Raw genomic sequence first — 14,126 nt, 5'->3', positions numbered from 1 at the left:
AGAAATGTCAAAATGTGTTGCTCTGACAGCTTTATATGATGTCTTTGTCTTTCCAGTGTTGGTCAGTCCAACCCCACCTTTCTGATTCAAACTCCATCTGATTGCTATGTACTCAGGAAGAAACCTCCTGGTATGCTTCTGCCAGGTGCTCACAAGGTACGCTGTTTATTTTTAAATGATCTGTGAAAGCTACGAGACCATTCTAAAGATCACCCATCGGGCCATCGTTGCATGGTTTTACAAATGCAGAAACTAGGCCAAAGATCATGTTAACACTATCATTCTGGATGACTGTGTGTGTTTTGTGTAATATCCAGTAGGGGGAGACGTTTGACGTTTCCTATCTTTGTAAAGTTGTTGATGGTTATTGGTTTACCAACGATCCTAGATTACTATTTCTATGCATTTGATGTATCTCCTTGTGTTTTCCTTGCTTACTGTAAATCGCTCTGGATTCAGAGTGTCTGCTAAATGCCTAATTTGTAAATTGTAAATTGTGTGTTTAGGTGGACAGGGAGTATCGAGTACAGAAGGCCCTGTTCTCAGCTGGTTTCCCTGTGCCCCAGCCCATCTTGCATTGCACTGATACTACAGTCATTGGAACAGAGTTCTATTTGATGGAGCATGTAAAGGTAAACATCCACATTGTAGGCAACATTCTGCTTACTTAGACTTACTTAGACTTAGTTCCTCCCGTTCCTATTGGAACACTGGGGCGACGAGTCCTCTCCATTTACACTGGTCTCTGGCGACCCTTCTTGCTCCGTGCCAGCTGACACCCATCTCGCTTACAGTAGGTCTTCCTTCGCTGTCTGTCTCCATGTCTTTTTTGGCCTCCCTCTCTTCCTCTTTCCACCTTCTGGCATCCAGTCCATTGCCACACTTGCCGGTCTCTCTCTTGGCAGTCGGAGTACGTGCCCAGCCATTCTCCTTCTCCTTTCATCGATGATGACAGACAGTGGTGCTACCCCTGCCCTTCTCATCACCTCCTCATTGGTGATGTGGTCTCTGCATGAGATCCTCAGGATGGATCTGAGGCATCTTCGGTGGAAGACATCCAACTTGTTGGTGGTGTTGGCTGTCTTCGTCCATGTCTCACAGGCGTAGGTCGCTGTTGGGACGACCACTGACATGTAGAGGCGTAGCTTGGTGGCCGTAGACTTGTATACTTGCTTACAATCAAGTATTATTATTAATAATAATGATGATGATGATACTAATAAATTACTCTTCATGTGACCACCGCACTCTGACTGTAGGTGCGCTTCAAAACATAAAAATAACGGTGGTGGGTCGCACACACCAAGACTTCAGTTCAAATTGTTTATTTCATATTTGAACAGGGACAAACGTTTCGGCTATCCAGCCTTCATCAGTGTGACACTGATGAAGGCTGGATAGCCGAAACGTTATTTTGATGATACTAATAAGAAATATAGCTGCCTATAGTGTCCATGTTCCAGGCACATGCCGTTCACTGATTGAAGACCGGAGATGATGTCAGGGGTTGTCTGTCAACGCTGTACTCCCGCAACCAACCATGCATTAGCAGGGTCAAGACTCCACACAAATGAATGTAAATGCGATTTCAAGGGGGAGTGCTTAACCAGGCTACGGAAATCTTAGACGTCACTTTTTTGACGTCAAGAGCAGATCATATAATTAATGCATTGGGAGATCTAAAGGTCAGAGGTGCTTTGATGAATGACTGAGATTCAGTTCTTGACCGATTCCCACGACCCTACCATATTGCCGAATTTCGTGGAAAACGAACTGCCAAAACTGCGAAGAATGGCGGAATAATTATTCGAAGTCCCCTAATTAATTATAATAATTTATTTATGTGTGTGTATGTCGGCGATGTGCATGCAGTAATATTGCAGTATGTAGGGTTTATGTGGTTAATAACCGATGCTCTGTGGTACAGGGGCGTATATTTCGGGACATTCGTCTCCCAGGGTTGCCTGCCGCAGAGCGGAGTGCACTGTATGTGGCGGCAGTGGAGGTATTGGCTAGACTACACTCTCTGAATCTTGCATCCTTGAACTTAGAAACGTATGGGAAAGGCCCAGGCTACTGCAAAAGACAGGTGAGACAAGTGTTTTAAATTGTGAATCTGTATAACTCAAGCAATTAATGCAATACAACACATCGACATCGTACAATTGCCAAATATGAGACTCATAACCTGCACTATGTAATGTACGACATTCATAATAGTTGTTTTGTGCTAAAAGGTGTTAACCTGGACGAAGCAGTACCAAGCAGCAGCCCACAAAGACATCCCAGTCATGGATAAGCTCTCTGACTGGCTGATGAACAACCTGCCATCCAATGATGATGAGGTTACTCTGGTCCATGGGGATTTCAGAGTGGACAATATGATTTTCCATCCAACAGAGGTACAGTCTCTTCTCTAGTGCAGGGGTCTTTTACAATTGTGTTGTAGATTACACTTTTTCAGTGGTTAATGTAAAAAAAAAAGTAAATGCTATCCCATAAAGAAGAGCCCTGCTTTAGTGTGTGTATAGGACAGTGTGTGTGAAACCTTAGCCTACACTTTACAGTTTGCGTTCGCTCTTCACAGGCACGTGTGATAGCAGTGTTGGACTGGGAGCTGTCTACCACAGGCCAGCCCTTGGCAGACCTGGCCTACTGTCTCATGCCTCACTATTGGCCCGGCAGCTTCAGCATCATCAGTATCATGGGCAGCCTTAAAGGAATAGAAGGTATGGCTGATTGTCAACTGCATTTAAATAAAATAATAAATGTCACAATGCAATAAGTGTCACTATAATTTCACTGCGCAGGTCTAAAATGCATGGTTGAATATCTCTGGAAGAAACCACCTAACTCCAAAATGTTCATTTTTCAGGAAATAAAAAAAACATCCAGCCCAAGTGGAGTTAGGAGGTTTATTTTTTTAACCAACACACAGACTTAAATGGTGTTCAATAGCATTGATTTATGCAAAAAAAAGAAAGGAAAATAAATCTACAATCTCAAAAAATGAGTTATGTGGAATCTTCCGGACAGCAACATGATCTGTGTAAGGATTAGCTCTAACCAATGTTGACAATGAACCTGTTGCAGGTATGCCCACTCCTGAGGACCTTATCTCTGTCTACTGCCGCTGTCGGGGGATCCCACCTTCTATACCACTGCTGAATTTCTACCTGGCCCTGTCCGTCTTCAAGATGGCAGGCATCGCCCAGGTTTATCTCTCTCTTTGTATATTTTCAATTACGTTTTAGCTTATCAGTATGTAGTGCTGGTTAAAGTAATATGTGAAGGAAGGTAAATAGAAGATCATAGAGAGGCAGCATCAAACTAAAATACTTTGATACACACATGCACACGCCCTAATATTTCTTACATTCCAAATGTGTCATATTCTTCAGACAAAAAATGGCATTTGAGTTGCAGTCGAAACGTGTTCGAAGGGCTGCTCCCTCTTTTAAATTGAGTGCTCGGATCTGAGATTTGTTTAAATCTGAAGTCTTATCTCGTCTGATCCAGGAGCACCTTTAGGTTAGGCTTTCACGTCTCCGGTGAGCACCATATATATATATATATATATATATATATATATATATATTTGTTTATCCTTTATTTATCCAGGAGCGGTTCACTGAGCACAAATGCCCTTTTTCAACACACACACACACACACACACACACACACACACACACACACACACACACACACACACACACACACACACACACAGTCGTTCTTGGATAGCAACTGTTGCTTAGGCAGTCTTGAAGAGCATTCAAGCAATGACCTTATGACTTTCCTTTTTCCATCAGGGGATCTATGCCCGCCACCTACTGGGTAATGCCAGTGCACCTAATGCTGCTGAGTTCGGCCAGTGTGTGGAGCCCTTGGCCACGGTTGCCCTGCAGCTGGCGCATAAGTAATTAATGTTTTCCCTCTCTATAGTTTCAGCATGAACAGTATGTAATTGGATTAGCCTGGCTAATATAAGCCACCCAGTGCTAAAATCTATTCCTTGCCACGACTCGCCTTCAGATCCTCTATTACTTGGGGAGTGTGCCATCTCTGTGGGGAGAAAGCATGTTTGGAATAGTATTCTGCAACTTCCTGGGGGCAAAATAATAACATAAGGAGTTTGGGGCAGGGCTTTGCTAGGAAACGGGATAGAATTGTAAGCATAAAATGCTGATAACTAAACAGAAGAAGGTACCTTCATTCCATTTCATTTTCACTGTATTTTTATAGCTACAAATCAGATGAACGGCAACAGAATGTGAAAGTGTAGCAATGTGCCGTTCGGTCTGGCTTATTAGCCAGGCTATCCCTCGATGCCAACGACGAACCTCTGCCCCAAATATTCTAGAACGGCCTGTTATAGCGCCACCATGAGGCCGATTTTGGAAAAACACATTTCTGTAGATTACTCGTACACATTTCATCCATTCATCACACAATTCGGTATACACTCCATAGTCATGTGATCAACACGGATCTGCACCATTTCCCATCTTCCATCCTGATTGGCTATGATTGGCTTCAGCTCACATGATTGGTCCGTTTCGAACAAAATGCCACAAATCACAAACTCATGTGCAATTTCCTTGAAATTATACACACACATTTCCACTAGGCCGACATGCCACTCATTTTTTCCCAAATCAGCCTCACGGTGGCGCTATAACAGGGAAATTCCTGTTTTTACCTATAACTCTGTGTACAACTTTGTATGCACACTCCCTAGAGGCCATGGAAAAACATTTTCCCTGCATCCCTCCACATCTGCCAGTTATAGCGCCACCATGAGGCCGATTTCTGCAAAACACATTGTTGTCGCACAGATTTCATCCAAATCTCACGCAAATCGGTACACATGATCTCTGTAGTCATGTGATCAAGACGAGGCTGTTGGATTTCTCAGATTCTACACTGATTGGCTAACATTACCTTCCAAAGTTTTCAGAAGTGGCCCGTTTCGTACAAAATGCTGCAAATGTCCTGCTCATCCAGAATTCTTTCCTCAGATGCTATGAGTGATCTGGCTCTGCATTTCCTCAACAAAATGAAGAAAATTGTTGCAAAAAAACATGTTTATATCACTCCTAAACCTTTTGCAAAACAACACACACACACACACACACACACACACACACACACACACACACATACACACACACACACACACACACACACACACACACACACACACACACACACACACACACACACACACACACACACACACACACACACACACACACACACACACACACACACACACACACACTCCTCCTGGTGGAGACCTGTGCCCAGAAGGGCACTTTTTCTAGTTTACCCTACGGTGTGACTATACTTCATTGTCATGTCAAGTTTAGTTGTAGAGCCCATTAATCTCAAATGGTGTTACAGGGTGACATTTGACAAAGGGAACAAAATTACAACCTCTGTCCTTGGATCATCAACCAGATAAGGATCTAAGGACAGGACAGGAACAGAAAATGATGGAAACACCCTTCGGGGCAGACAGGTGTGAACTCTGGCCCTATCGGTATCGGTACAGTATGTCATGTTGAATCCATCAAGAAGCAATGAATGCTTGCACCCAGCTGGTGCCGTTCATTGCTGGAATGTATGAAACGGCAATGTTTTTCCAGATCTTTCAAAGATAGATTTATTTATCTCTTTTTTTCTGGAAAAGTGTAAAAGGTTTAACAAACATGCACACAAAATGACGTACACACCTTAAATATGTGACTAAACCCATTATGTCATGTTTATTGAGAAGACGATTCATCTTCTTCTCTAGAGTGATGTAGCCTGGGTAAACTTTTGCATGCCCACAAAGGTGACCCCGTGCGTAGGAGAAAAACAAACGAGGGCCCCAACATAACAAAAAAGGATTCAATGGGAATACAACAACGATTTGGCTGGCACAATAAACCTAGACCTTTCTCCAGCAGCACTTTGAACCGTCACTTTCCATTCCCCTGCTAACTATTAAACCTGTGAGACTGGTGTCCTCCCATGCAGGTCACTCCCAGTCCCAGGCCCAGATGAACACAAGCTGTTCCTCCAGACGCCCAGAGGCAGAGCTGTCCTCCAGCAGGTCAAAGACTTCATGAGACAACACGTGCTTCCTGCTCAGGAGGTCAGTACTACCCACGTAATAATCGCTGAAGGATCATCATGTCTGTTTACAGTATGCTATGTACTGTACCTTCCTGTGGGAACACGGCTAGTTAACCTGCGGCACATTGCTACACTTTCACATTCTGTTGTCGTTCATCTGATTTGTAGCTATGAAAATACAGTGAAAATGAAATGGAATGAAGGTTCCTTCTTCTGTTTAGTTATCAGCATTTTATGTTTATAATTCTATCCCGTTTCCGCAAAGCCCTGCAACAAACTCCTTATGCTTATGTTATTATTTTGCCCCCAGGAGGTTGCAGAATACTACTCCAAACATGCTCTCTCTCCACAGCGATGGCACACTCCCCAAGTAATAGAGGATCTGAAGGTGAGTGGTGGCTAGGAATAGATTTTAGCACTGGGAGTTTGGTATAATGTTATTGCTTTAGTGCATTCATTGCTCCTTAAACCTGTGAACATGAATGTATTGGTAATCTGTCATTCATGCCTATCAAGGGGGCTTAGCCCTCAGCTAAGTCCCCTTGAGATTCCAAGCAAATGAACTCTACTCGTTATAAATTGTATCGCGGTCAATTTAAGATGGGATGATGCAATGTTTTTGTCTGTGTATGTATTCATGGATACATGGAATGCATATTGTTGCTGTCGGGCAGAATTATTGTACCTCTGCCATGTTTCAACTTAATGCCCTACTTCATCATACACAAAAGTAGCAAATATTGCAGATCGGGTGACCCGTTGTTTGCTTGTAGATCTATTTTTTTGAAAAGATTGCAATTGTTTTTAAGTGACAGTGAAAGTAGTTAAGTGTGTCTTTTGAACGAAATGAAAAGTTTTAACAAGAAGGTGTGACTAAATAATGACTACATTGGAACCATTGGACCACAGGTTATTGTTTCCTAACGGTTTTGGACATACAAGGTTTCCGCCCGACAGTGACGATATGTGTGTGTTTTTAGGCAAATGCCAGGGGGGCAGGGCTGTGGAACCTCTTTCTGCCTGCTGCCAGTGGTCTCAGTCAGCTGGACTATGCCTACATCGCAGAGGAAACTGGCCGCTGCATCTACGCCCCTGAGGTGTTTAACTGCCAGGCCCCTGGTAAAATACTAAATCAAATAATATAGAATATAATGCACCTCATTTGACTACTTTATTAGTCCCAAATGTAAACGGCACGTGGTCCAGATTTGAATAGATTTTTATTAGACGTGATGAAAGAAAAACACGTTACATGTTTATCGGAGAGACGTCTAGGATATAAACACAACAAAGTTGTGAGTCTTATTTCCATTGTGGTCCTAAAAACAGACACAATCAGACATTTAGGCTAAAATGATACCACCAAAAAGACCTGGTGACTTGTTTCCATTGTGGTGCTTGCTGGAGTGATATGTTACTGGTACAACTCTCATGCAAAGTATGCAATATAGTGATCATTAACGTCTGCTGATGTGTCCTGACATTTTGGCAAACATGTGATTTCTAAGACATTCGTTAGAATAAGAAGAAGAAGAAGCTTGGTAGCAGGCGTGCGGTGCGAGTGATTGTGTACTGTTTTCCTGCAGATACAGGGAACATGGAGGTGCTCCATATGTTTGGCACTGAGGAACAGAAGAGCAAGTGGCTGGAGCCTCTCCTCCGAGGAGACATCCGCTCCTGTTTCTGCATGACAGGTACAGTACTACCAAGCCAAGACCGCTCAGTCGCCTGTTCATGACATTCAAGTATGTTTGCATTGTGTGCATTTATTGAGCTTGTAAGGGAAATTCAATTGGCATAGCAGCACAGCGTAACACAAAACAGCCAAGGCTCTTCATCGGGTCAAACTCTTAAAGTCAGTTTGAGTTTGACCTGATGAAGAGCCTTGGCTCGAAATGTAAATTAAATTGGAGCAGATGAGTGTGCGGGTGATGTGATGTGATGTACATATTCTATTATTTTTTAGTAGAAATAGATACAATATACTGTACAAAATAGGACAAATAGGGGCGGCAGTGGATCAGGGGTAGAGTGGCCGCTTGGGAAGCGGAAGGTTCCCAAACTTCCCAGTTTGATCCCGGCCCGGGCTCCCCCAGAGTTAGTATCCAAGTGTCCTTGGGCAAGAGACTGAACCCCTAGCAGTTGATGAGTAGGTTGTTGCCTTGCAAGGTTTCCTCCGCCATCGGTGTGTGAATGGGTGATGCACAATGCATGTAAAGGAGAGTTGGATAAATGCGCTATAATAATAATAATAATAATAAGATCAGCTTGTATGAGGTGATAAAACAAAACAAGTGTCTTGTTGTGTAATGTGTATGTCGTGATGATGATGATGATGACGACTGTGAGGCCACTTTGAACATTTCACTCCACCGCAAAACCAAGCATAACTCTGTTATGCACACAGTTGTTCAATTATACTAATATTCACCATTCAGCATAATGCGGTTTGCTTCCCCAACATTCCTGCAATGGTTGCTGTGCAATTGACTCTCAACAACTCCACCTACACTGTAAAATGTGTCATCTCTCAGTGTGTAAAATGACTCATAGTATACACTGTATGAGAGTCATTTTCTCTGTTTGGTTCCTTGATTGCATGATCCCACATTGGATAGATTCAACACAGCTGTCCTTGCCAGAGGTGATTACAATGGGTGTGAGCCTCCCCTTAATTATACTGTATTCAACCTCAAATATTGTTTAGCGTTTTATTTAGGATGTTTTCCTCCGGATTATTACACTAAAGGAATACAGATGAACGCCTCTGTTTTTCTCTTGGGATGCATTCTTCATGCAGGTTGCATAAAGAGCCGTTATTATACTGTACGTAGGGGAATTTAAAGTGGTATAGAATTATGTGGAAATACTGTACTACTGATAAGGTCTGCCAATGCTGGGGCAAAAAAATTGTCCTTTGTTTGACCTGGAATCCATAATTTAAGAAATGAAAGTATATACAGGTGAAGCGGTTGGCTGGAGAAATCTTTCATGTCCACATTTACAGATCAAGAACTTTAATTTAGAGACATATTGTAATGTTTTGGTACTCATGACTTATTTGTTAGTGTTACAAAACATTATTTTGTATTTATTTTAATTGTAGGTAATACATTTGGTTAGATCCAAATGTATGCCTTTAATCATCAGTCTTTCGGAAATTGTCCTTTTTAAGTGACATTTCATTTAGTTTAACGGCTGATTAACCCTGTGCTCCACAGAGCCTGATGTCGCCTCCAGTGATGCCACCAACATGGCGTGTACCCTCCGCAGGGATAAAGACCATTATGTTATCCATGGCAAGAAATGGTGGAGCAGTGGTAGGTTCATTTTAACTATTCATTTTTGTTTCTGCGGAATAACGTTTTCATCAGTTGCTCCATGAAGGAGACTGCAAGACTCTGTCTTTTCCGCTTATACCAAAAAGAGTTACTAATGGCATGAAACGGTTTGATGTAGAGTTGTGACTTGTATTTATTGCCCTTTAAAAGGTCCCCTTTACTTGAAAATGTCCTTCAGAGTAAATAATACTTCTATGGTGACATTAAAATGGTGCTTAGAGTGTTTACAGAGTCTATTTATATACTGTATACATACTATACTGTATCCAAAGAGGAAGGGAGAGAAATGGTCTATCCTCTCACATGGTGAACAGAAGGCCAGACATTAACAAAGTTGTAGAATAAACAAACATTCTTTGATTTATTAATTTGGGGGGGGGAATTCCCTCTGTAGAAGGTTTTAATGTTTACAAGGGCCTCTCTGAATAACTCTCTGAGTGGTGACACACGTTCTTACTTACTTGTGCCTATCGCTCCTTTTTATGGAGCATAGGCCGTTGACTACAGTTCGCCAGAGTCCTCTATCCTGGGCCTTCTTTTCCAGCTGTTTTTATGTCAGTCCACACTGTTTGATGTCAGTCTCAAGGTCCCTGCGCCAGGTGTTCTTCGACCTCCCTCTCTTTCTTTTGCCTTGTGGGTTCCATGTAAGGGCTTGTCTTGTGATGCTGGTATTGGGCTTCCGGAGTGTGTGGCCTATCCATCCCCACCTTCTTCTCTTAATCTCCTCTTCCACTGGTGGTAGCCTCGCTCTCTGCCAGAGGTCGTTATTGCTGATGGTGTCTGGCCAGCGGATGCTCAGAATTCTCCTCAGGCAGCTGTTAATGAAAGTTTGCACCTTCATTGTTGTTGCCTTTGTTGTCCTCCACGTCTCTGATCCGTACAATAGTACTGGCTTGACGTTTGAGCTGAAGAGTCTGAGCTTTGTCCGCTGGCTGATTTGTTTGGAGCTCCAAATGGTCTTGAGTTGGATGAATGCGCCTCTTGCCTTGCCGATTCTGGCTCTGACGTCTGCATCCGTGCCGCCCTGACTGTCTATGACACTGCCTAAGTATGTGAAGGCTTTTACTTCCTCAAGTGCTGTTCCCTCTAGTGTCACTGGATCTCTGTGTGTTGTGTTGACCTTGAGGACTTTTGTGATGAGGTGTCTGCCAGCACTCTTATCTTCTCTTGCATCTGCTTTTGAGTATGTGAGAGCAGAGCGATGTCGTCCGCAAAATCTAGGTCATCAAGCTGTGATGTCATTGTCCACTGGATCCCACGTTCAGACATAGTTTATAAAGAAATTACCCGTCCAGTACTTATTATTACTCATTCATCAGCTTTACTGTTTAGGCTGCATTTGAATCTTGCCAAATTGGATTTAATTAAGTAACTTGATTGATTGATTAATTGGTGCACTAAGATTGTTGTGTTTTATCTCTTGTGGCCCTCCTTGGCCACTAACTGGATTTCCATAAAACATTTCGAAAATATGAATATGAATTTTTTGAAGTGTTTCCATTCAGGGATTTTTGCGCAGAATCTAAAATTTACAACAAAAGAAAAAGGGATTGATGGAAACTTTAAAGCTTATTTAGCTTTTCATTTTTTTCTTTCCACTTCATCAGTGCTTTGTTGCACTTTTTTAAACCACAGCATGCTTTAATCTTCCCTAAGCTTGCAACTGCCAAATGTTGATTTCATTTACGATCCCTGCCGGACCTAATCAATGGGTACTGAAAGTGAGAAATGCATTTTCTTCTCCACCCTGTGCCCTGCACTCAATATGTCCACCAGACAAACAAGTGTTTGTTTTGGTTTTTCATTGGTCACACATCGTGAAAGAGCCCTTCTCTGCCAATTGTTTGTGTTCTTTTCAATTTGCTGGAAACAGTTGTTGCTATGTAATGTTTGAATAGCAAGGCCAGGCAAGTACATTTTGTAGAACACGTTTCGAAGCAATTCAAAGTGCTTTACACAAAATGGAAAACATTAAGCGCATTAAGACAAAGTGCAAAAGAAACACCATAAAAAGTCATTTGAATTTGAATTAAAATGACATTTTAATAACCTAAAAACTAAAATATAAACATACAATAATGAAGTTATAGTGTAGCATAACAATTGAACTGAACGCTGTGTCTCCACAGTTGGAGTTTGGGGGCATAAAGTTGACCTGTCCCAGGTGATCTGAGAGGTAATTTTGTTCTGAATTAACTGCAGCTGTTTATAAGGAGACTGTTTAAAGACACGTGTTACAGCAGTCCTGAACTACTGCAGCACTGAAGATAAATGTATGGAATGCACGTTTTTCAAATACTGCAGAGACACAAGTCCTTTAATCCTAAATTCTTAGAAAGACTGACTTTGTAAGTGTCTTAAGGTTGGAATTCAGGGGTGAGCCCCCCTGGCTTCATAGACATATAAAGGTAGACGCCTATACCGGCTCTGGGCAGTCTGTATCTCAACGGAAGGCAACATGGAGGCAACGGGAGGCAATGGCGATGTGTGATTGCCTTGGCAAGCTTTCCCGAGACTCCTTGCGAAGCATTATAGCAGAAGCAAAACGGAAGAACGGTTGGCCAATCAGAGCCGAGGCACGTGCCTTCAAGATTCCGCTTGACTTCCTCCTCCCGTTGCAGACCGGTCGCTCCAACGAACTGCAGCGACCAATGATGCATCTATATATTTTTTAATATCTATGTTTGACTTGGCTAGTGGCTTTTTACATTACCGATTCATTGAAGCTGTGCGCTTTCATTGACCTTTATTCAGGGAAGACCATTGAGAGCAAGCTCTCTTTTTCAAGGACGCCCTGAGTACAACAAGATCACAAAAAAACTAAATAATGTTAGACCAATTGATCCAGTTTCAGAGTCCTGGAGTTTGCTCCATTTGTCTGGGGCATAGAATATGAAAGCAGTCTTTCCTTCTTCACTGTTCATTTGTGGAGTGATAAGTCTAATGTTTGTCTGTGAGCGTGTTTGATATCCAAATACTCGCTTGACTACTGACTTTTAATCGTTCGTCCTTTGCTCCAAAAACTATTAACAATTTTGTTTAATTAATTGAAGAAGAAATTGGCAGATCCAATGGTTTGCATTTGTTCAATGCACTTACTCAGTGCTTGTATTTGAATATTGTGATTACATAACAATTATGGTTATGTAAATGTATTTGTCTGAATACTTATGGTAACATAAGCCAGTGGCAGCATGTTGAATAATTAACCTTTAGACACAAAGTAATCTCTGTACTTTAAGTAGGATTCAAACGAGTTTAATACTGTGCCAGAAAGTCCCACCAAATCTTCCAGTCAGTCTAGTATTATGTTAAGCGTATGTTTTCTGTGCTCACTTTTTATCCTCAATATGTACAGTACTTTGCTCAGCCAATCAAATCATCGCTATGGGGTGATCAGCTAATCAAATCATCGCTATGATTCACACAAACACACAAAGCTGGGCATAGGAGCCCCTCAAAAATAAGTAAATAAAAGTAATGCATCGAATAGACACACAGCAACAGTGCATTTGAAGGAGTATGCATGACGCCATATCATAAAATTCATAAAGTTTTATTATGTTACCATACTTTCAAAGTCAAATTGATATCCTCTATGTTAAGTGACATAGTCAGTATCTATGCTTATGCCTACAGTAGTGTCAAATGCAATATAAGTTAGTGTGTATACAGTTGTGTTTCATTGTTATTGTCTGTGTCTGGTTCTAAAAAGTGGGGTCCGAGGAGGACCCCCCATTACCCCCCCCCAATTATTAGATATATTAAGTCAGAGAGTGACGAAATGGCCCCTTACGGGTCCATTTGGTTCCATTTGGGAGTTGTGTGTGCCTGTGGCCTAATCATGCATACCAAACTGGCAGTCCTTGAAATTAAATAGTTTGAGAACCACTGACCTTAAGTGACTACTGGCTCATCCAGCACAGTGAGCACACCATTCAAAGGAGTGTACCCTGGACTCACTGCATTGTGAGTCACTCTGTCCTGACTCCTAGCCCTGCTCAGTGCTCAATTACCCATCTCTAAAGACGGAAGTAAAACGACATGATTGTTGAGCTATGTAATCAACCTTTTGGTTTCTTTGGAAACTAAATCCAAGGATACAGTTGTGTTGTGGTTGTACTGTACATAGTTTCCATCGGTCTAGCACTGGCATGTATCAGTCAGATTCAGTTTATGTGGAACAGTATCTGTTCCACTGAATATGAGAAACAGAGGGTGAAAGAAATAGTTTTTTTTTTGTCATTTACGGTATTTGATTACTCCAATTGCCTGGCAGTTCCCGTCTTAGGTTGTTGTGGTTTTAATTATACTGCACACAGGCGGCATTCATACAATAAAATTAGATCAACCTCTATTGATACACAGAGGACAATCATAGCAGCAACAGCAGAGTGAAACACAGGAGAGGTACTACCCAGTTAAGTGTAAGACTCTGTAAGAGAGTCATGAACTGATAGTGTGCAGACTGCCAACAATGAATATGAGAAAGGATACGTATACAGTATCAACCATGAATACAGTAGGTATTGTATTTATTGCCAGGTATTTTTGCATGTCTGAGGAATGTGTAGTGAGGTTGGTGTATTCTACTAAATAATGATAATATTTATTAAGTTGTCAAAGATATACAGGTAAAAAGGATACAGTTATAAGACA

The 14,126-nt window shown here is 41.8% G+C and overlaps 1 protein-coding gene across 1 annotated transcript in view; it reads left to right on the top strand.

The window, feature by feature from the left end:
- The window catches only part of acad11 (acyl-CoA dehydrogenase family, member 11), a 34,629-nt gene that overhangs the window by 555 nt on the left and 19,948 nt on the right, over positions 1–14,126 (top strand). The window contains exons 2-13 of the mRNA XM_080794223.1: positions 57–156; positions 507–632; positions 1,928–2,089; positions 2,238–2,402; positions 2,588–2,729; positions 3,094–3,215; positions 3,813–3,919; positions 6,028–6,145; positions 6,437–6,514; positions 7,107–7,245; positions 7,713–7,820; positions 9,348–9,446. Coding sequence (XP_080650349.1) covers positions 57–156; positions 507–632; positions 1,928–2,089; positions 2,238–2,402; positions 2,588–2,729; positions 3,094–3,215; positions 3,813–3,919; positions 6,028–6,145; positions 6,437–6,514; positions 7,107–7,245; positions 7,713–7,820; positions 9,348–9,446 — 1,466 coding nt within the window. The remainder of the gene's footprint in view (positions 1–56; positions 157–506; positions 633–1,927; positions 2,090–2,237; positions 2,403–2,587; positions 2,730–3,093; positions 3,216–3,812; positions 3,920–6,027; positions 6,146–6,436; positions 6,515–7,106; positions 7,246–7,712; positions 7,821–9,347; positions 9,447–14,126) is intronic.

The sequence above is a fragment of the Protomyctophum bolini genome (genome assembly GCF_963924005.1).
Source record: "Protomyctophum bolini genome assembly, chromosome: 21".
Lineage (NCBI taxonomy): Eukaryota > Metazoa > Chordata > Actinopteri > Myctophiformes > Myctophidae > Protomyctophum > Protomyctophum bolini.
Note: the sequence above shows the minus strand (reverse complement) of the source record. Positions and strands in the feature narration are given on the sequence as shown.